The following is a 27,127-nucleotide window of genomic DNA, read 5'->3' on the forward strand; positions in this document are numbered from 1 at the left end:
AAAATTAATTACTGACTATAGGACCTGTATGGTGATTTATAAACTGTGTTTTTTTAAGGAATGAAGTCATGTAGTGACCTTGAACTTTCTCCCCATCAGTAAAGGTGTAAGTCCAGCAAGCTCCTCAGAGGCTCCTATCTCAACAGTCACGTGAGAGAACCCAGCCTGAATTAAGTCCCATGGCATTCACTGATGGAATGAATTACCTTCTCTTGTATGCGTCTATCATGTTGCTTGCTGTGACTGTCCATGGGAGAAATGAGAAAACAGTCAATCAAACCACTTTCTGGGTTCAGTCCTGTGTTGTCCAGATGAGGAGCAGTGACTGCAAAAGTCTGTTTACTATGCAGAGTGTGAGCTTTCACCTCCAGCTTCAGCCTCACCTGGGGGCTGGTTAGAAATGCAAATTCTCAGACCTAGCCCAGACCCCCTGAATAATCATTTGTATTTAAATGAGCCCTCAGGGAATTCATACGCAAGTTTAATCAGCATTGGTGTAAAACAACAGATTCAAAAATTAGTCCCTTGTAGCACACACAAGGATACTTAGGGACAGACATGCACAACATATAGATTTTTCATCCTGTTCTAACATATTGCATACATTTTATATTTTTTTCAACTTTTATTTTAGGTATGGGGTATATGTGCAGCTTTACTACAATGAGAATATTGCATGATGCTGAGGTTTGGTGTATAAATCCTGTAACACAGGTAGTGAGCATAGTACCTGACAGGTAGTTTTTAAAACCACCCCACAGCCCTCTAGTAGTCTGCAGTGTCTACTGTTCCCACATTTATCTCCATGTGTGCTCAATGTTTAGCTCCTACTATTATAAGTAAGAACATGTGGTATTTGATTTTCTGTTACTGAATTAAGTTGCTTAGGATAATGGCTTCCTGCTTCATCCATGTTACTGTAAAGAACATAGTTTAATTCTTTCTTATGGCTGCATAGTATTCTGTGGTGCATTTTCTTTATCCATTCTACATTTATGGGCACCTGGGTTGATTCCATGTCTTTGCTGTGGTGCACAGTGCAGAGGTGAACATACGAATGCATGTGTCTTTTGGTAGAATGATGTATTTTCCTTTGGGAATATACCCAGTCATGGGATTGCTGGGTCAAATGACAGCTGTTTTAAGTTCTTTTAGAAATCTCCAGACTGCTTTCCACAGTGGCTGGACTAATTTAATTTCCATCAACAATGTAGAAACTTTCCCTTTCTTTGCAGCCTTGGACAGCGTCTATTTTTTGACTTTTTAGTGGTAGCCATTTTGACTGGTGTGAGATGGTATCTCTTTGTGGTTTTGTTACACATTTCTCTAATGATTAGCGATGCTGGGCATTTTTTCATGTTTGTGGGAAGTTTGTATGTCTTCTTTTGAGAAGTGTCTGCCATGTCCTTTGGCCGTTTTTTTTTTTTTTTTTAATGGAATGATGTGTTTTTTGCTTGTTGACTTATTCAAGTTCCCCATGGATTCATTTTTAAATATGCATAATATATAAACATTTAAAAGGATAAAGTGAAAGCTACATTTGAATAATTCTATCATTTTGTCACTGTCCCTGCTTGGGTTACTGGTATACCTCACATTGGAGACACCTGGTATAAGGAAGCAAACAGAACCAAAAGGAGTCTTAGGACCATTTGTCTGTGATGGTCAGTGTACTGGGGAAAATGAAACACACAGAGGAAGTAATTTGTTGAGTGAAATTGAATATGCTTCTCTATGTCCATAATTTTTATCAGTTTTGTCATTTTGAGAAATGTACAACTAATTTCCTCTTTAAGATAGAACATTGTGGCATATTCTGTGGGCTGTGAATCAGAATAGGAAGACAAAATCTATGTTTCTAATTGAATTGTTCAAAATCAGTGAAGCATCAATGTGCCTAGCTGTGGACTGGATTCCTCTCTGGGATTCCTCTCTGACCTAGACCGTTGGGCATGATATCTTTAGGCAAGTGATGTTGCTTGCTGACTCAGACTCTGAGTCCCCTTGAATGGCATCTCTGCCTACACCGTACCTCTCTCAAACATTAAGTTCCTGCCATATGCCAGGCTTTGTGTTTGCCACTCAGGATGAACTACTTAGCCGAGTATGGGGAAAGGTGAGCTTCAAGACTGATCGTTACAGCAGCACAGTAAGTATTATAAGGTGTGGACAATGAGAAGGCAGAAGAGAGGAGCAAGATGAACTTTACCTGTATGCTACAGGAGATGGCATTTGAGTGGCGCCTCATGGGATATGTAGTCTACCAGGCACAGGGCAAAGAAGGAATATGGACTAAAGGGACCTGCCTGAGCAATAGTATCGGGCAGGAAATCTGCTTTATCAGCAGTATCTCTGGGTGAAGTGCAAACTCTTCTAATTCAGTCAATGAAAGGAAACCTTAAGATGACATAAAATAATCGTCCTAAACTCTTACTGAAAACTAGGTTCTTGCATTTGTGCAATAGAAATATCTCTGAGAGTAAATAAATTCATAAGGTTTGGCCACGACAGTGTGTGGAAACTTTCTTTGCATAATATAACACAGTAAGTACTTCTCATTTACAGTAAAACCTGGAATGCCTGTGCTAGGGAAATTGAATTTTCAGGTTAGCTGCATAAAAATGGAAAATCTGATTGAAAACCCTTCCTAATTTTGTTTTCCTTTAGAGAGGTAACTGCTATTAACATTTTAGAGTTGTTTATTTTGATCTTACCTAGAGAGAGAAACAGAGAGATTACACTGTATATTTTGCTGTATTAATTGCCTTTTAAAAAACATATTTAGCATTTTGTCATGATTTTTAAACACTGCATAATATTTCAGCCTATACGTGTTTCATAAATTTAAAACCAGTTCTATATTGTTGGTGACCCAGGTTGCTTCTGATGTTTTAATATCATAACAAATATAGAGAACACTCTTGTACATAATCCTATCGTACATTTCCTATTAATTCTTAGAAGTAGACTTCCTGAGTCAAGCAGCCTAACATAAATAGTGTAAAACTTTGAGTATACATTGCCAAATTGCTGCCTCCCTCAAAAAAGTTATGCCAGATTACTCTATGAGACACCATGCAGGAAGCTCTTCATTTCTGCAAACTTGTCAATGTGGCATGTTGACATATCTTTTAAAATTTTTGGTAATTTGATAAGTGAAAAGTGAATCTCTGGTGCCTTTTTGTTTCTTGGACTAGTGGTTCCTCCTCAGTCTCCTTTGTCCGTATCTCTGACTCTGCCTGGTCTTGAGGGTGTCCGGGCTCGGTCTGGGTTGCTGCTCCCACATTCTACTGTCTAAGGGGGAAGCTCCTGCACTTTCATGGTTCAAATTCCACTTTGTCAGTTTCTGTGCTAAAGGCATCCCTCCTGTCCAGGCCTCTCTGTTGAATGCCAGGCCCATCTGCACAGACCCGAGTGCTTACCTCTCTTTAGATGTCTTCAGGCAGCCTCCAGTGCACACCTTCAAACCTGCTCCCCGGAGATGAGATTCTGTTTCTCCATCAGGAGAGTGAGCTCCAGGCTGGTATAATACCAAAACACTCGATCTGAGTGTCGCATGACATGTGCCTAATGTTAAAATGACAGGGGAAGATCCAGTGTCCTCTGAATCAGTAAGATAGCCTCTACCCATGCCAACACACCTCGTTTCCATGTCAGGAAGCCTGGAGTCATTGGTGAGACCTTGCCCTCTCCCTGCCTTGACTTCTTAACATCCACCTGTTGGAGATGCCTGTTGACCCCGTCTGAGAGCTGTCACCCAGAGCTCCTGGCTAGTAGCTCTCAAGCTGCTACCACCGCCCTTGTCCATACATCAGTAATTTCAACTCAGATTACTAAAAGTGCCAATTAAACAGACTCTCGGCATCTATGTTTGACTCTTTCCAATCCATTCTCCATGCTGTGTTTAACATGATCACTTTCAAAAGCAAGTCTGATCCTTTCTTTTTCTTGAATAAAACCCCGAGATGCTCCTTGTGCTCCTCAGGTGGGGGTGACAGTCCTCAAGGAGCCCACAAAGCCGTGAATGATGCAGCTCTGCCCTCACTCCTACCTGACCCTGATCCCCGCTCCCCTAATCCATATCCTCCTCGCTTCCTGAAAGGTGCCAAGCTCTATGCTCCAACTCCAGACTCAGACGTGTCGTATACCTCATGTGCTGGTATCTTATCCCTCCTTGACTTTCCCCCCCCAGTTCTTCCCAGAAATGTCTTTAAATCACTCGCCTAATGACCTATTTAGTGCCTCTCTTCCCCATTCTCCTGCAAACTACCCAAGAGCGAGGAGCGAGTCACTCTTACGGCTTCATCAGCAGCACCCTGTGCCATGCTTAACACCTAGCTGGTGTTCAACAAATTCTTGCCACACAAGCCAATAAACAAATGTTACAGTGTGGAAATATCTTTTCACCTTTTAAATATTTTCTGAATTATGTTTCTACAAACATTGCCCACTTAGGAGGCTAAAGGCTCTTGTCGATTTGTGAAAACTTTATAGGAACCCTCTGCTGTTCACCTGTGGTAAATGTGATTTATTTTGATAAGTTGTATTTTGTGTTTCATTCGTGGTATTCATGTGATGATAACAGCACTTTTATAATGATTAGTATTGGCAGGCAAAGTTTTATGATGCTTTATTTGTTTTTGCTTCACACGACCCTGTGAGGCATAGAAATTATCACCATCGACATTCTGTACATGAGGAAACCAAGTCTCGAAGGGGTTAAGAAAGTTGTCCAAAGTCACATAGCTGATGTTAACAGAAGCAGGATTCTGTGCTCTTAATCTTTACACTATACTGCCTCTGAAGAATTGTTTAATTTTTTTGAAGTACAGAAGAGATAATGTTCAACCTGACTTTTGAAGGACAGATGGGAGTTAACCAAGAAAGGGAGAAAATGAAGAACCTTCAGGAAGAAATCACATGTGCCAGACGTGGGCTGGGAGGGCACCCAGCTGCTCAGGAAGGGGCAAGTATACACCCAGGCTCTGTCCTGAGGCAAATAAAGCCGGAGAGGGAGGGAGAACAAGGGCTTAAGAGTCTTTTTGGTTTTCCAAGGTGTTCAGGATTTGTCTTGTCAGCAGTGGGAGCTACCAAAGGATTTATGAAAGGGAGTATTGTCTCAATCAGTACTCTAGATGAGCAAGCTTTCTCTTTCCTGGTAAGGGTTATGATGAAACCATGGCAATATAAAGTTGCATGTGACTGAGTGGCATATTAGCTGTAAAAATCCACCTTCCTACTTCTGAGAAGTGCTACAGTAAGGCCATGAAGACCAAGCATTATGTATGTATCTGAGCTGTTTTCTGTTATTTCCCCCTCTGTTTTTGTGTCAGAAGAAACTATACCATTACTTCCAGAGTAGAAGATGTTGAATTGTTTCCCCATTGGTCTTACTTTTCTGATGACGTGAGCACCAATGTAATGTTCATTACTAACGTTAGTGCCTGCAAGAATATCCTATTGGAAAGGGGATTGCCTGTGATTTTGTTAAGTGTCCAGCCAATTTTTATAAAAGACACAGTATCTGAGATGGCTGTTAAAAATATCAAGAGATTGTCTATGGGGGAAAAAAATCAAAGAAGATTCTATAGGTTGGTGTGGTTATATTACCAGAATTACTGGTGATATCTATAGCATTTAGAAACTTCACCCACAGTCAGATTTAATCCCAGGTCCACGGAACCTAGAGAATATATGAGTAGAATTCAGGAGAGTCCATGATCTCAGATGAGGAGAAAAGAACAGCAGTTTATTTTAAATAGCCTCTAACTACAATTTGTGTTGAGTGTACCTGAGTACAAACCACAGATGTACTAGCTGCAGCTGTGACTTTGTCATAGTGGAAATCACAGGCATTTCAAATCGCATTCCAGTCACTTCAGATATCTTGAAATAACATTGCTGCTCACCACACCTTCAAAACATTAGCTCTGATTTAATGTTTGGAAAAGTATAATTTTGTCTTTTCAGTACTGTAATAGGTACATTTTAATAGCATTGGTGTCTTCTGTAATCTTTGTGACTTTATCTGTTGTAACACTTTATTTGAAGAAGGCAGGCATGTGTCTCACTAGTCCATCAAAAAGGACCATAACAGAAAATGTCAAGGACTTCTGAGCTAATATCTTAAAAATGAGACAAACTTCCTAGATTTTCTTATATCCCTGCTAAGCCATGCGTGGTAAGGCTGCACCCCCATCCCTCAATGGTTAGATTTGTTTTCAGAGCTTTTAGTACTGGGAAAATCTGGATTGCTTTTCTTCTTCTAAGAAGAATGTCTTTATCTTAAACCCTGTCTTTAAGTTTCTTGGCCTTAGGAACGACTCTTGATCATAAGTTTGCTCTTCCCTGGGGATGCCAGATTTGGCAGATTTAGCAAATACAAAGTTAGGACCACTCTGTACTATGTATATCTATAGAAATATATATATAGATAGTACATATATATCTCTGAATTTCAAATAAACAATGAATAATTTTAGTATAAGCATATAGCAAATATTGCATGTGACAGATTCATACTAAATTATTTGCTGTCCATCATAAATTCAGATTTAACTGGGAATCTTGTATTTTATTTGGCAACTCTAAAAACATCAAATTTGAGCCAATAGTCTCCCTGCTAATTACAGATGGTTAGATCTTTTTTCCTTATACTGTTTAGTGATGGAAATTAGTTAACTGCCAAGTGTCTTAATTTTTGATTGAATGTGAAGATATTTAGAAGTTTGAAATTTCTTATTATCACTCAGTGATCATGGAGTCCGTTTTCAACTTCGGGAGAAGCAAACAACTGAGAAATACTACCAGTCTTTAAAATGAATTTTGGTATTAACTGTGTTCCACTGAGATACGGTTACTGTATCAGAGAAATGTGGTCAAAATGTAGACTCACAGTCAGACTGAAGTTCAAAACTTTTTAACACATCCCATTGTTAAATAACTTGGTTTCAAATCAAGCACAAGTAGTAATTTCCATAGCCTGGGATGAGATTCACGATAATAACTAATATGAATGCCAATGAAGATAAGAACTTTACCTTTGCATACAGGTGAATTACATCAAAACCCATTAATCATCAATTTATGGAGACTGACAACTCCACATTTATTTCAAATAAAAGAAAATGTAGTCAGCATAAGGCCAGAAAACAAGCCAGCCTGAAATTGGTACCAATATTTATAATGTGCTTTCTGTGTTTCTATGCCTTCATCACAGTGCAAAGTATTATCAATGTTAAGCAAAGAAAGACAAATGTGAGTGGTAAAAAGTGGCACACTCAACATCTTAGAGAGATTTATTCAGGGGAAAATCAATTTGGAAGAATTGCAAATTATATAAAGAGGCGGCATAAAAAGGCATGATCCAGTCTCAAGCACCTTCTCTTGTCACACAGAAGCAGGAATTAAGAAGCGAGCTTTGCTGCTTACTCCCCACATGTCCTCTCCTGTGAATGCTCCAACCATGTCCACTTGGAATGTTCATTAAATACAACACGTTAAGCTGGGCATGGTGGTGTGTGCCTGTAATCCCAGCACTTTAGGAGGCCAAGGTGAGCAGATCACTGAGGCCAGGAGTTCAAGACCAGCCTGGCCAACATAGTGAAACCCCATCTCTACTGAAAATACAAAAATTAGCCGGGTGTAATGGTGCATGCCTGTAATCCCATCTACTCAGGAGACTGAGGCACAAGAATCACTTGAACTCGGGAGGCAGAGGTTGCAGTTAGCCGAGATCACACTAGTGTACTCTCCAGCCTGGGCAACAGAGCAAGACTGTCTCAAACACAAACACACACACACTCACACACCAGATTAAGTAAAATACTTGTTTCTCTACCAGTACTGTCTGCAAAAACAGAAGCCTTCCACTCTGACTTATGCCAGTTGTGGTCAGACAAACCCAAATGCTGTGCATCTCCTTCTCCTTAACCAAATGGTACTGTTTTGAGGCATCTTCTTCTCTGTGTTAGGTTTGGACTAATCCAGAAAAAAATAGTCAGTGACATTCCATGAGCCTGTTGAAGAAATCTCTTTACTAAAGAGAAAATTGGGGCCGGGCACGGTGGCTCACACCTGTAGTCCCAGCACTCTAGGAGGCCAATGCGGGCGGATCACGAGGTCGAGAGATCAAGACCATCCTGGCCAACATGGTGAAACCCCATCTCTACTAAAAATACAAAATGTAGCTGGGTGTGGTAGTATGTGCCTATAATCCCAGCTACTTGGGAGCCTGAGGAAGGAGGCAGAGGTTGCAGGGAGCCGAGATCGTACCACTGCACTCCAGCAGCCTGGGCTACAAAGAGAGACTCCCTGTCAAAAAAAAAAAAAAAAAAGAGAGAGAGAGAGAAAATGGAGGGCAGTGCATTACGGAGGCTGACACAGTACAATTCGCCTCCTCACCCCCTCCCTACTCACTTCCAGACATCAATGTTCCTGTTTTGCCAGTCATCTCACAACAATGCATGTCCAAGCCACACTGTGATTAGAGGGAGAATATGCTTATTACCCAAGTTCTTCGCATGTTGGAGCAGGGAGAGGCCCGGGGTGGTAAACCACAGGAAATTTCCATTTGCCCTCCGCTGTGGCACTCTCACTCTATAGGAAAGTTAGCTGTTATTAAGTAATAATGTTCAGCTGAGGTTGGTCACTCATAACAACAGACAGATGTGTAATGTTTTATTTGGGTTAGCCAGCTCTCTCACAAATAAAGGGCCTGAAATCAAACTGTCTTTATGAAAACATTCAGCAAATGATACCTCTGGCTTATTCCAGTGCTCAGATTCTTTGCCACGGAAAATGGAATATGAGTTCCCTGTTGAGCCCGGTGTCTGTTTAAACTTGTCTTTGTCAAGTGGAGAAAGGTTGATGTTCTATGAGATTTTAAAAAAGAGTTTTTAAAGAATCCACATCGAGGAGTAAAGAGAACAACTATGCAAACCACATTTCGAGATGGAAAAGCATTTTTTTTAGTCCTTATGGAATTCCAAACAATAATAATGGAATGGAAACACAGGAAAAAGCTGCATATCTGACCGCAGAGGCAAATTGCATTATTAGATGCTCACAGGCAATGCAAATATGGATTGGTCTGTAAAGAAACACTTGTTGCTTTTCTAATATATAGTGGGGTGAGGGGGGACTTCTCCAATTCACCAAGGCATCACTAGCAAATTCCAGCTACCGAATTGCTTGGGGAAATTGAATTCTTTGGAAGACAGGTTCTTAGGAACTGCACCCCCAGAAATTCTGGTTCAGTAGCTCAGGTGTGGAGCATGAGAGCCTGCATTCCTGATGATGGGGCTGCTGTGGTTGGATGAGGGGAAAGGGGTCACACTATTCTATGCCACCCCATCTTCAGGAGCCAGCGAGGTGGATAACTCATCTCAACATATAGTATGACCATGAAGAGAGATACCTACCCATAAAATGGACTAAGAGTCACAAAAGCTTGTTTCTAGCTCTAACCTTGTTACTGGCTCAGTAACCTTGAACAAAGTACTCAAAACTTTTTGATATTTTTATCTCCCCAGATATAAAGTGAAGAGTTCAGACAAGATCAGCACTCCTCAAAGTGTTCTCAAATAAAGGCTAAGCACACACACACATACATACAGACATATGTATATATAGTTACAGTGAAACAGGTTTTATAACTGTAGGATTTCTCAAAAACTACAATAAATGTACAGTGCGACTCTCCGAAGAGTGAATACAGTGGGGTGTTCGGGGACTCAGGAGACAAATCCTTCCAAAATTATTTGACCACAAATCCCTTTCTGTGTGGAACACCTGAACCACACACTTCAGCAAGAAAGCCCCTAGTGTTTTGCAGCCCTAACTTTCCCGGCTTAGAATCTAGGTTCTCTCCATAGTCCTCGAATGTTCCCAGCCAGGGCAATGCTAAAAGCTTCCCTTAATGATACTCATTATCCAAGGAAGAAATCTGAGAGCAATTTTCTACCAATCGTTTGCTTTTTTTTTTTTTTTTCAGCAACTCTCAATTTTTCCCCAAGACATTGCACCTGAACTTCCATCCTCAAGGAAAGATTTCCTAACTAAAACCTCCACCTGGCAACTGCAGTACTTACATATTTAACCGTATTGACTTTCTCCTCCTTCTAATACCATAGGCCTGTTCCTCTGTTTGAAAGTAATGAGACTGAATTTTAGACAATCTAATTCCTTGGCTTGTTCATTTTCTCCCTATTCTAGATAACTTTTAAGTGGTGAAGAGTGTAGATCGTGGTTTCCAAGTGTAGTCTAAGGTCTAACAGCATCAGGGATATCTGGGAAATTCTCAGAACTGCAGACCCTCTGGCTACACCCCGAACCTGCTGAATTTGAAATTCTGCGGTGGGACCCAGACATTTGCATTTTTATCAACCCAGCCAGGCGATTCTAAGGCGCACTCAAGTTAGAGAGCCATTGTTGAGATCAGACGCATGGACTATAGATTCCAACATACCTTGTGCTATATCACAGTTTCTTTGTCTGGAATATGGGAATCGTAGTAGTACCTACTTCATAATCTATGACAGAATTAAATTAATTCATAATACCTAATATCAGGCCTGGCACAGGGTAAGCAATGAGTCAATTAATTACAGCTGCTTAATCTATAATGGATGCTGACGGCAGTGAGCAGGAACTTACGCTTTGTCACGCTGCACCACGAGACTCCTTTGCAAGCTAATGCTGATGTTGGTGGGTAGATAGGAGCAGACAGAGCTGGTTTGGTCACCAGGTGCTCCATTTATTAACTTTGTGGACATGTGTAAATTATTTAATTTCTCTAAGCTTAGTTTTCTCACCTAGAAAATAAAGTAATTTCTTCCCAAGGTAAAGAAAGGGATTCAATAAGATAAAATCTATAACAGCTTTGAAAAGTGCCTGGACCCTTTTAAATTGTCCCTTCCCAAATAAAAGCTATCAATGACCTAATGACAGTGGTCCCTGGACAGCTCAGTGTGTCTATGTGATTACAGACCCTGAGGCCACTGGGTCCTTAAATCAGGGCTTCTTGCTCCACAAAATATCAGAATGATGGCTATAATGGGCTTACAACTTTCCCTAAAAAAGTTATCTTGTCATGATAAATGTAAATATTGACTCAGAAGTACTCAAAAGATAATTCGTCACCTTTTTCTGTTGTTCTTAGGGATCAGGAAAGTCATTCTATGAAAATCTTGTTAAATTTGGGTGCTTTTTGTATTGTGTTTAGTCATAGACCAACATTCAGAGTTTACATGAAGAATATTTCAGAACTTGGCCAGGTATGGTGGCTCTCACCTGTAATATCAGCACTTTGGGAGGCCAAGGCAGGTGGATCACCTGAGATCAGGAGTTTGAGACCAACCTGGCCAACATGGTGAAACCCTGTCTCTACTACAAATACAAAAATTACCCAGGCGTAATGGCAGGTACCTGTAATCCCAGCTACTCAGGAGGCTGAGGCAAGAAAATTGCTTGAACCCAGGAGGCAGAGGTTGCAGCGAGCAGAGATTGTGCCACTGCACTCCAGCCTGGGTGACAGAGCAAGATTTCATCTCAAATAATAATAATAATATTTCAGAACTTTACATCTTTCACTTTTTAGGTCAGGCATATAATCCTAAGATACAAAAATATGTATTAATGGTGAAAGTGTCTCTGTGGTCAGGTTTCCCTAGGTTTTGCCCTGTTAGCAACTCTAAGAACTGTATGGCTTACAGCAACAACAATTTTTTCTCACCTGTGTTTCAAGTCAGCTGTAGTTCAGTTATGGCTCAGTTCCAAGTTTCCTTCTTCCCACTTACCAAAAGGAAGGAACAGCCCAATCCATGACCCACCCACATGCAAGGCAAGCCATGTGATGAGCCTGACGCCTCTCTTCAGGCACGGTGTGGGTCACTGCTGCTCACATTCCATTGGCCAAAGCGGGTGGCAGGGCCACACCTGACACAAGGGAGTAGGAAACATACTCCACATCCCCCTATCCCCCCGCAGGGACAGGCCCAGGGGAGGATCCTTTGTGGATGGACCCAGCCGAGAGGCACAGCAAATAATTGGGAGCAACATATATCAACCACAGCCTCCCAAATTGCCACAGCTCTATCAATAGGTTCCAAGTTCAAACACATCATCCAAACACACATCTTTGAGAAAGAGGAAACTAGCTTGCAAGTGTGCTGTAATCTCAACTCGCGCTCCCCCTGAAATCCCCATAATTCTCCTGGAGAAGAATGAGTGGCTCCGCAGCCTCCGAGCAGCTGTCATTCTTTCTGGACCATCTTCAGTCCTCAATAGTCTGAGGAAAAAAATGCTTTTGCAGAAGGAAAGTAGAATTTCCCTAGGAGATACAAACCAAAGGATTACCCTCTGGAATCAGCTGAGAATCCACTTTGTCCACCTTGCTCTTTTTCAATGAACGTGTCTGTTTCTGAGGCCACTGGCAAAGCTGTCCGTGTCCTTGGCTGACATGGATGAGTCGAAAGCTGGACTTGGAACAGTCAGATCAGCCTTTGAAGTGGATGCTACACTGCTCTGTAGTGTACGAACAGGACCCAAGGCCAAGGCCAGAGGTCAAGGTGTGTGTGCTCCTGAGACCACAGTCGCAGGAGCACAAGGAGGAGAGCTAAGCCTCACTGGTTTTATGCTCTATTGTATTAAAGCTTCTGAGCTCAGTGAACCCCAAGCAGATTCGTGTCAAGCGTTTTTTTCTACTTAATATTTAAATCTGTGATACTTAAGAGTCAAATTTAATCCAGGCATTTTGGATTTCTGGACAAAGAGATCATTGAAAAGCAAATTTATCAGAAATATTTGACATGCAAAAAAGCTTTTTAAGCAACTTTTCTTACAAATAGGAATCTATGTTTTGTCAGATCTTAAAAGTGAGATCCACCGCATGTTAATTTTAGTCTGGAAATCCAAAGTTAGGATTTGATGTAGATTTCAATCTTTATGCCTCATCATCCTGGTTAAAGGACATGGGAGGAGGTCACTGAAGACCTGGTTGAGAAACCCCAGTTTTGGGGAGCCGCTGTCTCCCCATTTTACTGTGACAAATGTTTTTCTGTGGGACCTTTGCCTTGTTAGTTCACTGTGAATTGCAGAATAAAGTTTTCTTGAGAGGGACAAATTGAAAACTTCCAAAATCTGGCTTAACAGACCCTAAGTTTTAAAGACATCAATGTTGTACTTACTAGGAATAAAAAACAATCATTCTTAAACTGAATTTATTTTACTTAACAAAGCATCCATGTGACAGCTGGGTCATCCTCCCACCCATCCTTTTTTTTTTTTTTTTTTTTTTTTTTTTTTTTTTTTTTTTTTTTTTTTTTTTTTTTTTTTTTTTTTTTTTTTTTTTTTTTTTTTTTTTTGCATTTTCTTGAAAAAAATCTTTGTATTGAAGTAAAATATAGATATGTAATTTACCATCTTTAGCATTTCGAGTGTATAGTTCAGTGGTAATAAACACATTTCTATTCTTTTTTTCGCTTTCATCCCCCTTCAAAGTCTCTGGTAACTACTAAACTGCTCTCTATTTTCATGAACTCCACTTTTTTAGCTCCCACATATGCGTGAAGACATGCGATATGGGTCTTTCTGTGCCTGGCTTATCTCACTTCACATAATGGCCTCCTATTCCATCCGTATTGCTGCAAACGGCAGGATCTCATTCTTATGGCTAAATAATATTCCATTGTGTATATACCATATATTCTTTATCCATTCATCCACTGTTAGACACTTGGGTGGATTCCATATCTTGGCTGTTGTGAATAAAGCTACAATGAACATGGGTGAGGCAGGAATGTCTTCGAGATACTGATTTCATTTTCTTTGGATCTACACCTAGTAGTGTAATTGCTGGAGCCTGTGGAAATTCTAATTTTAGTTTGCTGAGGAACCTCCATACTGTCCTCCATAACGGCTGCACTCATTTACATTCCCACCTGCAGCGTAGGAGGGTTCCCCTTTCTTCAGTCTGGAGGAGCTCAGTTTTGAGACGTAGAGAAAAGTGGTACATGTACACACGGGTTGACTAGCATAAATGAGAGCTGAAAATCTATCATGGGAATTAAAGATTTATCTGAACTTAATTTTAGCTAATGTTTTCATTAGAATTATTTATATTGTATATAAATATCATAATACACGTTTATATATTCTACAACATATACTATTTGTGTAGCATTTATAATAATACATGTTAGTAATGTGTTACAGTTTTGATCAGATTCTCCATATACTCCTGCTTTAAAACATTCATGGCCTTGAGTCCCTGGGTAGTTGGCATTCATCTATGGGGATGGCAGAGGTTGTACATTCCTGGAGTGGACACAGCTGTTGAGCCATAAGGCTCTTTGTCAAGGGGAAAATGTATATGAGGTGTGGTTCCCAGCGTGTGTTCCTGGAGCACCAGAGACAGCATCACCTGAGGACTTGTTAGACATGCAGATTCTCAGGCTTTACCCCAGACCTGCTGAATCAGCAACCCCGAGCTTTCCAGGTGATTCCAATGTGGCTAAACTTGAGCCCCTCTGTCAGGGGGGTTGCAGGCATGGGCACAAGAGCCTTGCTGTGGAATGCACCACTGCCCTGTGTCTGCTGTTGGGAACTTGGGCGAGTCGCTTACCCTCTCTGTGCCTCAGTTTCCTCTTCATGGGGATAATGATGTTGCCTACCTCTCAGGGTTGGTGTGAGGGCTAAATAAGTTTCCATGTGGAAAGCACTTAGAGCAGTGGCAGGCATGAGGCAGTTTGAGAGTTATCTGTGTATGATGATGATGATTCTCATCACCGATCTGAACTTTTATTGCTATCATTACTTCTCTGAATCTTTATTACATTGTCTTATTCTTGCTTGAGTTACTCTTCATCTGTGTCTTTCCCACGTTGGGCTACCCTGGCTCCATTCTTGCCTATTACTTGCTTATATCTTTTTTCCAACGGATCAGTAGCTTTCTGCCCATTTCCAGGTTGATTTCTCTGATAGAACAGTGTGTTCCAGCTTGCCATGGTGGGTTTTTGGATTGTTCGTTGTTATAAGAGCTTCTATCTTTGATGAAATGTCTTTCTTCCCTCAAGATGTCAATGGGTAGTGCCTTTCCACTTCCCATTCTCCTTGCTGTGTCCCCAACACCGGAAATGTAGTTCTCCATACAGCTAAGGACCTTTTTCAATGTGCTTTCTGTTTCATTCTGTTTCAAAGTGTGTTTATTTTCTTTCCTTTAACTCCAGAAAACAAATGCTCATAGCATAAGCACTCAGTGACCTCAGACCATGAATCTTTTACTGGTTTGAAGCAGAAAAGAGTAATACTGACCTATTCATTCCACAGCTTTAAGAACTTCACTGGGTAGAAATCACCATTCTAAGAATTACAATCCCAACCCAGAAACTGAAACGATAAACAAAAACTGCAGAAATAAACATTATTTCCAGAAACTAAAAAAACTGCTAATGGTTTATATGGAATATTGCTTAGCTGGGAGGATTAACTCTTTTCCCATTTGCCCCCAGAATACTCACTGGCAGCACTGAGGCTGCAGCATTTACCCGGAAATGACTTTGCCACACAATATATTACTTTCATTATTATTTTCACATCACTCCAGTATATCAGCTTTGGAAACAAAGGACATCATCGCATTTATAGCATTCTGTTTTTAGTAGTTGTATTTTTATTTGCAAAATGTAGTCATTCTTGATTGCTGGAAAACACAGCATTCCTACACACGATGTTAATGTCAGTCTTCAACAGTTGTTGGCCAGAGATTCATTTGATGAATCTGATTTTTCCTAAATAGACAATTGTGATGGTTCAGATGATTCTGATATTAGTTCTGTTTAGAAATAACTCTAAGAACGATTTTTATGTTTTATTTTTGCATTGAAAATCAATCATATTTTCTTCAGCCTCAAAGAACATGTTTATGTAAAATTAAATGAGCACTGGTGGCAAGCTGCACTTTTTTTTTAAATGAGAAAAAGGTTAAGATGGGGGAAATTAGAAGAAAATATTCCTCTGTTATTCTTCTTGTTTTTATCTTTTGGGAAACTGTTATTGTTGCTTACCATGTTAGAATTAATCCAGGTCTATTAAAGACTAAGGGAAAATACTCTAAGGCAGTAACATGAAATTATATGAAATAAGAGTATGTGCCGGGCGCGGTGGCTCACGCCTGTAATCCCAGCACTTTGGGAGGCCGAGGCGGGTGGATCACAAGGTCAAGAGATCAAGACCATCCTGGTCAACATGGTGAAACCCCATCTCTACTAAAAATACAAAACATTAGCGTGCCTGTAATCCCAGCTACTCAGGAGGCTGAGGCAGGAGAATTGCCTGAACCCAGGAGGCGGAGGTTGCGGTGAGCCGAGATCGCGCCATTGCACTCCAGCCTGGGTAACAAGAGTGAAACTCCGTCTCAAAAAAAAAAAAAAAAAAAAAAGAGTATGTATCAACAAGGATTTAAACTTCATGAAAGAAGTCTGCTGAGGATTAAAATTCTATAAATTAAGAGCCTATGATAAAGTGCAATTCATAAAGCCTGTGGGTAAGATTGATGGGCACAATGAAGATTCTGGGTCTTAACAAAGCAATGACAAAGAGGTCGTTTACCAAACATGCTGTGGCCACAATAGGAGGATCCAGCCTGTTAGAGGCTGTACAGGTTAATTGGAAATACTTTAACTCTAAAAGAGTAATAACTGCAAATAATTGGCGGATCAGAAGAAAGGTAGGAAGTCTAAGTGTGCCTATGTGTGTGTGTGAGACACAAAAATATATGGGTGTAGACAGATGGATGCCTGACAGATACAGATGATAGATAATAGGTAGGTAGATATTTAGACAGATGATAAATAGGTAATTCAGAGATAATAGATTGATAGGTGATAGATAATAGATGGCAGAGTTGGTAGGTAGTTAATTGATAGGTAATAGATGAATAGAAGATACATAATAGATAGGCAGATAGCTTAGGAAGAATCATTTTAGAAAAAAAGATACAAAAGAACCTCTGGAATTTAGAGGAGATTGCATGAAACCGTGGATGTTTAAGGGGATTTTGTTGTGGACTGACAGGAACCCTTGGCTAACTTCCAAAGACTTTGGGCCTGGTTCTTTCTGCCAGGACCCAGCTGTGTCAAGTGGGATGGTTCTGACAATCTTTTCCACACTAATGTCCTATGACTCAACAGTAGCAATGCATTTCCACAGGCGGTAAAAATATTCTAGACTCTTCCCTTCCAGCGCTCACTGTTTACTTCCTCTGCGCTTCCCCTTCCTGCCTCCCGGTGTGCTGGTCAGTTCATAGCCAGGCTCAATGAGGGTGGGTTAACCCTCTCTTTCCAGGGTGTTTTGCTACGGAGCTCCCTCCAGGGGCTGGGAACTCTGTGGTGAGGGCTGTGGCTGGGATTCAGCTTCCTTCTTACGTCATTCCTTGAACCTTTACCCTATTCTGTGCACTGTGGCAGATTACCAGGGATTGGAAGGTAAATGCCATGGTGTAACTCTTAGAAAATCATTGGGGGCCAGTTTTACTGGGGTGCACTTGGTAACCACCTATGAACCCATGTATCCCTCTTTCTTTCAGGCAGTAGCAGAATCCCATGGTAGCCAGGTGGGTGAAGGGGACCGAGGACGTTCTACCTGCCTTGAAGAAGACACCTGACCTGCGGAGTGAGTGACCAGGTAGTAGATGGTTCTGAGGGCATCGCACACTTGAGGGAGGGAGGAGGACAGCGAGGGCCATGGCACCTTTTGACTGCAGACTGCAAGCTGCTCTCTTTTCCACAGAGAAACGCTGCACCCAACACACACAGAGGCTCTAGGTCTTGTCCTGTGATTTCTATCCACCAAGCCTTGATACGAGGTACAATCAATGCTGTTAACTCCAGCACTAGATACACAGGACTGCAGCAAGCACACTCCCAGCAGAAAAAGGAAACAGATCCAGTTCACTCCAAGCCTGGCTGGCTGCCCCTTTGAAAGACAGTTTAAAACAGAAGCTTCATGATGCTGCCTTTATACAAACAGGGCCAAGCTTTCCAGAATCTGGTGGAGGGCTGAGTGCCCGCACAACACTTGCGTATCACTCACACTGGAAAACTTAAGCTTCTGTTTTTATTTCAGTGGATTGAATGGCATGCAGTTTCCTCAGAAGTTTCAAAAAAAAAAAGGTGCATGCAGTCACTTGCAGGCAGGCTGCATTTGTCTCTGCTGGTGCTCACGTTACAAGCTGGTCTGTGCATTTGGGCTTGCCAGAATGGCGTTTCGTTTCCAAACCTTTACTGTGGTCGCTTTCCTCTTCGTTATACTGAAAAGTGTTGCTGAGGGTATAGTAAGGCCCTAGTTCATCAATTAGATCCTGTACTTTCCTTCTAACTTGATCCCAAGAACAGTGGAATTTGCTTCAAGGTAAAGAAATTCTGAATAATTTAAGGCCCTTCTTTGCAACAAAAATGACTTTCTTAGAAAAAAAGCAATTTCATGGGAGCATTTAGTAAATAACACACTCTTAATAATGTAGCAGGAAAATTAAAATGCCCAGCAGACCCCTTGCATCCTGAACAGTTGTTTGCTGCTAATGGATACAATTTCCATTTCCTTGAAGGGATTTGCCCAGAGGATTACCTCCAAAATTTCTATTGAGATAATACTGCTCTAACAGAAAAAGCATTGCATGAATCATAAACCACTGTATATAGTTCCTTTATAAAAGGGGAGTTTTTTAAAAATACTGAAAATACCAATGAGGTGAAGAAAAACATGCCACACAGGTACTCTGTAATCACCAACATTATCTTTCTCAAGGAATGTGGGGAAATTTATGTCAGTCACCAGGCAGGTACTATAAGATACTGGGGGCCCGCACAGTCAGCTTGTTCCCGGCTGTTAACTTGGAGCAGAGCGTACCCTGGGGCTGAGCACAGAAGCCCAGCACTTCTTATAGGTAGGTCTTTTCGGCTACAATGTTAGATACCTATACTTACTGACTTCTTCATTTGCTCTTTAAAATAGATTTCTCCTGCTGGTTCTACTTAGTTCTAAGGAGTAAGGAAGAATTTTGGTGCCATACCTAAATATCATATCTAAAGTGACATTGGTAGCACTTTTCCAAGAATAACCAGCATATTGATCAAGCCATTAATAAAGCCTAATTATTTGCTATAAGAATGTTTTGGGTTGTTTGCTAACTAAGCTTTTCTCAAAATCATAATAAAACTAGAAGAGGTTGTAGATTCTTAAGTATTCATTAGATTGAGGGAAAATGAATTGCTGTTACCAAGAATATCATGCAAAAGGTAGGTTCTAAAAAATGCATTACTACCAACTAAGTGTTAAAGATTTATACTAATATTCTCCATATCAAGAAGTATTTCATGCATATTACTAGATTTATGCTCAGTCAAATAATTTTAAATGTTCTATAATTGGGAATACATGGTAGCTGAATATCAGTAAACACATCGCTCTATGAGATATATGCATATGAGTTTATCACAAAAAAATAGCATAACTTTTTTTTTGGAATATGAGGCTCTGTTTTAACAATTTACCTTATTCAGTAGTAACAAAACCCCTGAGGAATAGGCTGTATTACCATTTTAAACATTGGAGAGCGGAGGTCTAGAGAGGTTAAATAGCTTTCACCAGGTCACACAGCTGATGAATTGCAGAGTCAGCATTTGACCCAGGTCTGCTCTTTTGCAAAGCCTCTGCTCCACACTCTACCCTACTGACCACTTAAGCACAGATCAGTTAATCTTGCCTTCAGAATTATCCTTTCTTGCATACTTCTATATACGTTCATACTTACTTCATGTAATGATTCTATTTTCTGAAAGTTCCACCACATACGACCGTAACGAAATGTCTTTGTCGTTTCTCTAAGTGTTCCCAGATCCCGGCAATGGATTCCACTCACATGGGCATGTCCAGCACGCCCCTGGTGAAGCACACTGCTGGGGCTGGGCTCAAGGCCAACAGACCCCGTGTCATGTCCAAGAGTGGGCACAGCAATGTGAGAATTGACAAAGTGGATGGCATATACCTACTCTACCTGCAAGACCTGTGGACAACGGTTATCGACATGAAGTGGAGATACAAGCTCACCCTGTTCGCTGCCACTTTTGTGATGACCTGGTTCCTATTTGGAGTTATCTACTATGCCATCGCGTTTATTCATGGGGACTTAGAACCCGGTGAGCCTATTTCAAATCATACCCCCTGCATCATGAAAGTGGACTCTCTCACTGGGGCATTTCTCTTTTCCCTGGAATCCCAGACAACCATTGGCTATGGAGTCCGTTCCATCACAGAGGAATGTCCCCATGCCATCTTCCTGTTGGTTGCTCAATTGGTCATCACGACCTTGATTGAAATCTTCATCACCGGAACCTTCTTGGCCAAAATTGCGAGACCCAAAAAGCGGGCTGAGACCATCAAGTTCAGCCACTGTGCAGTCATCACCAAGCAGAATGGGAAGCTGTGCTTGGTGATTCAGGTAGCCAACATGAGGAAGAGCCTCTTGATTCAGTGCCAGCTCTCTGGCAAGCTGCTGCAGACCCACGTCACCAAGGAGGGGGAGCGGATTCTCCTCAACCAAGCTACTGTCAAATTCCACGTGGACTCCTCCTCTGAGAGCCCCTTCCTCATTCTGCCCATGACATTCTACCATGTGCTGGATGAGACGAGCCCCCTGAGAGACCTCACACCCCAAAACCTAAAGGAGAAGGAGTTTGAGCTTGTGGTCCTCCTCAATGCCACTGTGGAATCCACCAGCGCTGTCTGCCAAAGCCGGACATCTTATATCCCGGAGGAAATCTACTGGGGTTTTGAGTTTGTCCCTGTGGTATCTCTCTCCAAAAATGGAAAATATGTGGCTGATTTCAGTCAGTTTGAACAGATTCGGAAGAGCCCAGATTGCACATTTTACTGTGCAGATTCTGAGAAACAGAAGCTTGAGGAGAAGTACAGGCAGGAGGATCAGAGGGAAAGAGAACTGAGGACGCTTTTATTACAACAGAGCAATGTCTGATCACAGGGGCACCATGCAGGTTTAACCGTGCATGCTGTTTCCGCATCAGAACTCCCTTCAAACACAAAGACTGCTGTGAAGACAAAAATGTGTAGACGTACTCTAAAAACCTGCACGGACATACAAAATCAATCTTTTCCTGTGATCTTGTGGCTAAACCAGCATTTCTGTGTTTGAGAGAGTTCCTTTTAAATGCTTTATCTGAAAGTGAACTCTTATAATTCAGATTGTGTAAAATGGGGCTACATTTCTAAGAGCTTGGTGTAGGGCAATTGGAATAATGTCCTGTTAGATAAACAGACACTTAGCAATGCTAACATTAAAAGTATATGTATTTCTATACAAGATTATTACCTGTAATATAAGATATTTATTTAACCAAGTGTCAATGACCTTATGGCCAAGACTTCATTTATCTCATTGCTTTCATTGATCTCACTGCTTTAAAACATGCTGTTTTTGTTCAAGCAGGAAAAATATTATATCTAATGATTGTGTGATAATACCTGAAAAGAGGTAGAGAGACTCTGTTCACAAAATGTAGTAATTTTATTTTTACCTTTCTTCAGTGGACTGAATTGTATGAAAGGAAACTGATCAGATCTGTAATTCACAACTGTGGAAACCTACACAAATGGGGCTGATGCCATTGTTTCCTCTATTTCTTCTTTTTTTGGACTGTACTATCCTCTTTCCATTCAAAAAGTTTCCATTCAAAATGTGGTTCACAGACCCGCCACATCAGCACCATCCAAGAGCTTATTAGTAACGCATAGATTCTCAGGCCCCAGCCAGACTTACAGAATTGGGGTCTGTATCTTGACAGGACCACCAAGTGAATTGTGTACAAATGAAAGTTTGGAAGGTCTGTTCTGGACAATGTTTCCAAAGCAACTTTCTGAAGCCATGTGGAAAACTGACTCTGTGGGTCCCATATCCCCGTGCCATCCAGACCTGGCCTCTGTTCAGTTCATTATCATTGGCCAATATTTCTTTCAGCCATTTCATTTTTTATCTATTAAAATGCCTTGCCCATAAAGGAACTGCATATAATTATCCCCTGACATTCCAAGAGCAAAATAAACCTCTTGAGAGTAATTGTTGTCTCAGTTATGCCTGTTGATTACAGTTAGCACAAAAGAAAAATTCAGCTGCCTGACAATACAGGAAATGTTCTCAGAGGCTGAAGTTTGTAAGGTCTGGTGGGGCCATAAGGAAGAAGAGGAGCTAAAAGTAAGGAATTCATAAACAAGATGACTCCCTGATGCATGAACAAGATTTGAAAATCTCAAACCTGTAAAGAATACCCTCGCTATTTGAATAAAGCTTATACAAAGAGGTAACATTTCGCCCCTGGAAAAATTCAGGGGTCTGGTGCTCTGCATTCCTTTGAGGCAAAAAAATAAATAAATAATAATAATAAATGGGCTATGACTGGTTAAATGTCCGAAAGGTGAATTCTCATTTGATTCAAACGGAGACAGATTTGCGCATTCACTCAAGCAGAATGTGACCATGAATGTTCAGCCCCTGCACACATACAAAGATGTACGCGATTCCCCCCACTGCACACAAATACTCACACGCAAGCACACACATGCACATACCCTGGCTCTTCGAGCATAATCAGGGGAGCCATCAGTGAAAGACATTTGCGATTAAGACAAGTCCTTGACAGACACGTTCATGTCTATTTGGTTCTATAAAAATATGAACATTGGGACTCAGAGCAAAAAGGGAAGATAAACTGGATTCAGGTTATCAGTGAAATGATGGTATAGATTACAGCAAATCTGGCTATATGTTGATGTTACTGCATTTGTAAATATCCTCCCATTAAAGAGAAAATGTGGCTAAAACCCCCAGACTGGAGCTGAACTAGTTTAAGGCAGGTGTAGGGATAATCGGAGTCAAGTTTGTGAAAGTTTAAAGAACGATCTCAATCCATGAATGAAAGGGAAGATGTTGCTTCTTTAATTATTTGGAAGGTTTTTTTTTCTTTTTCTGTTGATAATTTTATGGAAGGTTGCTTTAGATCTCCATTCCTTAAAAAGTATTACATGTCAGTGTAGTTAGATATTATCTCTTTTAGTTATTACACTTGCTATTTTTTACTGTATATTGTGGTCTAATCAACAAAAAAATAATGCCATGGGCATGTTTAGACCTTTTGTGTTGCACTATTAAATTTTTTTCAGAGTATTTATATCAGTGCTAACTTGAATGTGATTCAGATTAAAAATCTTGCTCACTTATATTGTACATTGTACAAGGACATAGCATAAGAGTCAGAAAAATTTTTGTATTTCATTTAGCATATCAATTTCAGCCAAATTTGGAAGACTTGACTATCTGACCTTTTGTGCTACACACACAAAACAAATATTGGAGTAGAAATACCACCTTAAAATATATCTTAATTTACATTTAGATAATATTGAAATCACAGTCTGTTAAAATTAGAAATGTAATTCAAATAAAAATCAAACAAAATAGTTGTTTCAATTTATCTAAATATCTGTCTGGTTTTTAAGAGTGTCTGAAAAATCTATATAAGTCAATAAATCATATTTTAATATTCAATAAAAAGCTCTGAAGCTGTATCTGGTTTGAAGCTTACCATTTTCCTGGCCCCTTAACTATCATTACTTGGTGCATAATACTTTCATGTTACCACGTTAACAAAGGATTTAGGTAGCAAACTTCATTTATTATGTCTGGTCAGTCTTCTGCTTGAAACAGATTCACCCTCAATACCCAGCTAAGGCGAAGCCAAAGTAGTGGAGTATTCCTGACCCAAAAAGGCTTTTGAATTTTGAAACATTTCTAATGTGTTAGGTTTTCTCAATGAGACCATTAAAAAACGTTGTGTTCCATTTGAGAAACCACAGAGTCAACAGCAGTAAATCAGTGTGCTCCACAAGCCATGTCTTATTCAGTAATAAAACAGACGGCGCTCACATGGTGCCTGGCAGACAGCAACTCTGGGCAGCAAAGCACTGAGTCACCCAACTCCACTCCTTTGGGATGGGGTTGGGAGTCATGCATTGGCTCCCTTTTTCATCATGGGGAAATTACAACACAAAGTAGAGTGTCCAGAAAGCTAAAGAGCTGGTTTAAGGTCGAAAAATGCCATGAATTAATGAACCAGGTATTTAGATAAATCAAAACAACTATTTTGTTGGATTTTTATTTGAATTAAATTTCCCAATTTTAATGGACTGTGATTTCAATTTTATCGAAAAGTAAATGAAGATACATTTTTAAGGTGGCATTTCTACTCCAGTATGAAAAAAAAAAACAGTGGCATTTCTACTCTAGTATTATTCTGTCTTTTGTTTGAGTCTTCAGTATACATGCCTCACCTGGAGGGAGAAGAAGAGAAAGGAAAAGAAAATTGAAAGCACTAGGCCTTTAACAAGGTTTGGTTCTGTATGCTGTCATGATGTGCAAAAGGTCAGACATTTGACCACATGCCACAGCGAAGGCTCTCAGACTCTCAGTTTTGACTTTTGTTCTTGCTAGACTTTCCTTCGCCAATTACATATTTGAAATAACCAGTTTTATCATAGTTTTCCATGATGTGATTTTTTTTTTTTTAAACTGAAAGGTATTAGCATTTCCAGTCTTGATTTCCAAGTTCTGTGGTGTGCACTAGAAATCCAGTCTCTGGTTGTTAGACTCTGGGTAGGTAAAAGATGCTCTTAATTTTCTTCCCTTGGGGAAGACTACACTTGAAAGTCTAAAGCTTAACATTCACTTAAATGATTAATTGCATGCACTTCACCCTTTGTGAACTTCACTTTATCTTTAATCAATGTGACGTCCCAGTCAATCCTGGGATCTGTGGAAAGCAATGAGTGATTTTCTGCTCTCAAAACTTATGTGACTTCTGAGTAGTATTAGAATCTCCAGAGTTAGAATTTGCAATAAAATTGTATGATTAGAAATTAATTGGGATTTTAAAGAATAAGGAGTTATTTGCCTTCTTAAACTACTGGCATGTGTCAGTGTCAGTAAACTCTGTTTTTTGTTTTGTTTTTTGTTTGTTTTCTGAGACAGTTTCACTCTTGTTGCCCAGGCTGGAGTGTAATGGTGCGATCTTGGCTCATTGCAACCTCCACCTCCTGGATTCAAGTAATTCTCATGCCTCAGCCTCCCAAGTAGCTGGGATTATAGGCACCCACCACTACGCCTGGCTAATTTTTGTATTTTTAGTAGAGATGGGGCTTCACCAAATTAGCCATGCTGGTCTCGAACTCCTGACTTCGTGATCCGCCTGCCTCAGCCTCCCAAAGTGTTGGGATTACAGGAGTGAGCCACTACGTCGGGCCTTTTTTTGGCTTCGCAGGAAGAGCAATTCCCCTAGACTTCTAAGAAAAACTAACGGATGTTTTCCCAAAGTTTTTCCACTAAATACTTTTTAAAAAGACATGAGGCAAAACTAGAGCTTCGGCCACTTCACTTCACCTTAACCCTCTGGGCCTCATCATCTGGCACCCAATTTCTTTTCAACATCACATGTGTTGACAGTTTCTTCATATTTGCTGCTGATTCTATTAAGTCAAATAGATTGGTGGGTTAAAAAATAATCAATTCAAATTAGGAATTTGTGGACATTCAGGTATCCACATATGGAGAACAGGAATTTTTACTTTTCAATTGGTATGTTGGCAGTGCAAAAAAACAGAAGACAAAGAGAAGGTGGTTGATTGGAGTTGATAGTTAATAGCTAATAAAAGGCCGGGTGCAGTGGCTCATGCCTGTAATCCCAGCACTTTGAGAGGCTGAGAGGTCAGGATCATGAGGTCAAGAGATGGAGACCATCCTGGCTAACATGGTGAAACCCCATCTCTACTAAAAATGCAAAACTTAGCCAAACGTGGTGGTACATGCCTGTAGTCCCAGCTACTCAGGAGGCTGAGGCAGGAGAATTGCTTGAACCCAAGACGGGGAGGCTGCAGTGAGCCAATATCGTGCCACTACACTCCAGTCTGATGACAGAGTGAGATTCTGTCTCAAAAAAAAAGAAAAAAATATATAAAAATTACAAGAATGGATGGTGGAAGTCAAAGGACAGAGGTGATACGTGAGTATAAAAGCCAAGAAAGTCATATATGTAGGTAAAGGCTATGTAACCTGAATAGAACGCCAGAGAGCTAGGGCTGCCAGGCACCCTGTATGTGCAGAATATGTGTTCACATAATCCCAAACTATGCCCATTTCTAGAAAAGAAACAAACACATGCTTCTTTATTTGGAGTTTATGATATATACAGAACTAGTAGCAGAGGCAGGGAGTATTCCAGAAACATATTTCCCTGGCTTGCCCAATTAGCAAGAGAAAATTTCAACTGAACGCAGGGAACCCAGTCTTCAACACTTCTGTGTGCAGTGTGGAGCAGCGAGCACGGTCTGAGTCCCCATAGCGAGGGATGGTCTTCCCTGGGGCATCACCCTAGAAAGATGGGTTCAAAGTCACCCTCCACGTGGGTGCACAGGAGCCCAGATTCTCAAGCCCCAGCTGAAGAAGTAGGCTTATCATGTTACAAAAGAGTCCTCCTAAAAGTCCATCACCAAGTTTTGTTCAGTTAGCAACCCTTGCCACATGATATGGTACTTAGCTATAATTTTATCTTTATTCAAGGCCAAATCTTATCTAGTCCATGCCTTCCCACATACTTAAAATTTCTAATTTCATCCTCGAAAATATTTAAGTAAATAAAAGTTAGATCTATTCAAATATAGACTCCAAGGGAATTACTATAATTGATTATAGTGTATCTATTTCCTTTAAAAAAAAAAAATCAGGCCAGGCGTGGTGGCTAACGCCTGTAATCCCAGCACTTTGGGGGGCTGAGGTGGGTGGATCACAAGGTCAGGAGTTCAAGACCAGCCTGGCCAAGATGGTAAAACCTCGTCTCTACTAAAAAAAATACAAAAATTAGCTGGGCATAGTGGCGGGCACCTGTAATCCCTGCTGCTCAGGAGGCTAAGGCAAGGAATTGCTTGAACCAGAGAGGTGGAGGTGACAGTGAGCCAAAATCATGTCACTGCACTCCAGCCTGGGCCACAGAGTGAGACTCCATCTCAAAAA

General features: G+C 40.6%; 1 protein-coding gene across 9 annotated transcripts in view; it reads left to right on the top strand.

Moving 5' to 3' along the window:
• The window catches only part of KCNJ15 (potassium inwardly rectifying channel subfamily J member 15), a 54,438-nt gene that overhangs the window by 21,129 nt on the left and 6,182 nt on the right, over positions 1-27,127 (top strand). For 4 of the 9 annotated variants that reach the window (XR_005199776.1, XR_005199778.1, XR_005199777.1 and 1 more), the window contains exon 2: positions 17,585-17,682. Coding sequence is in view for 5 of the 9 variants with exons in the window: in XM_037737669.1 (XP_037593597.1) it covers positions 19,904-21,031 (1,128 nt within the window). In the remaining 4 variants the exon portion in view is untranslated. Of the gene's footprint in view, positions 1-17,584; positions 17,683-17,787; positions 17,864-18,804; positions 18,944-19,885; positions 23,635-27,127 lie in introns of those variants that run through there. The other 5 variants (XM_017526253.2, XM_017526251.2, XM_017526248.2 and 2 more) reach the window with 3 other exon arrangements.

This window comes from Cebus imitator, unplaced genomic scaffold (assembly GCF_001604975.1).
Source record: "Cebus imitator isolate Cc_AM_T3 unplaced genomic scaffold, Cebus_imitator-1.0 Scaffold41, whole genome shotgun sequence".
Lineage (NCBI taxonomy): Eukaryota > Metazoa > Chordata > Mammalia > Primates > Cebidae > Cebus > Cebus imitator.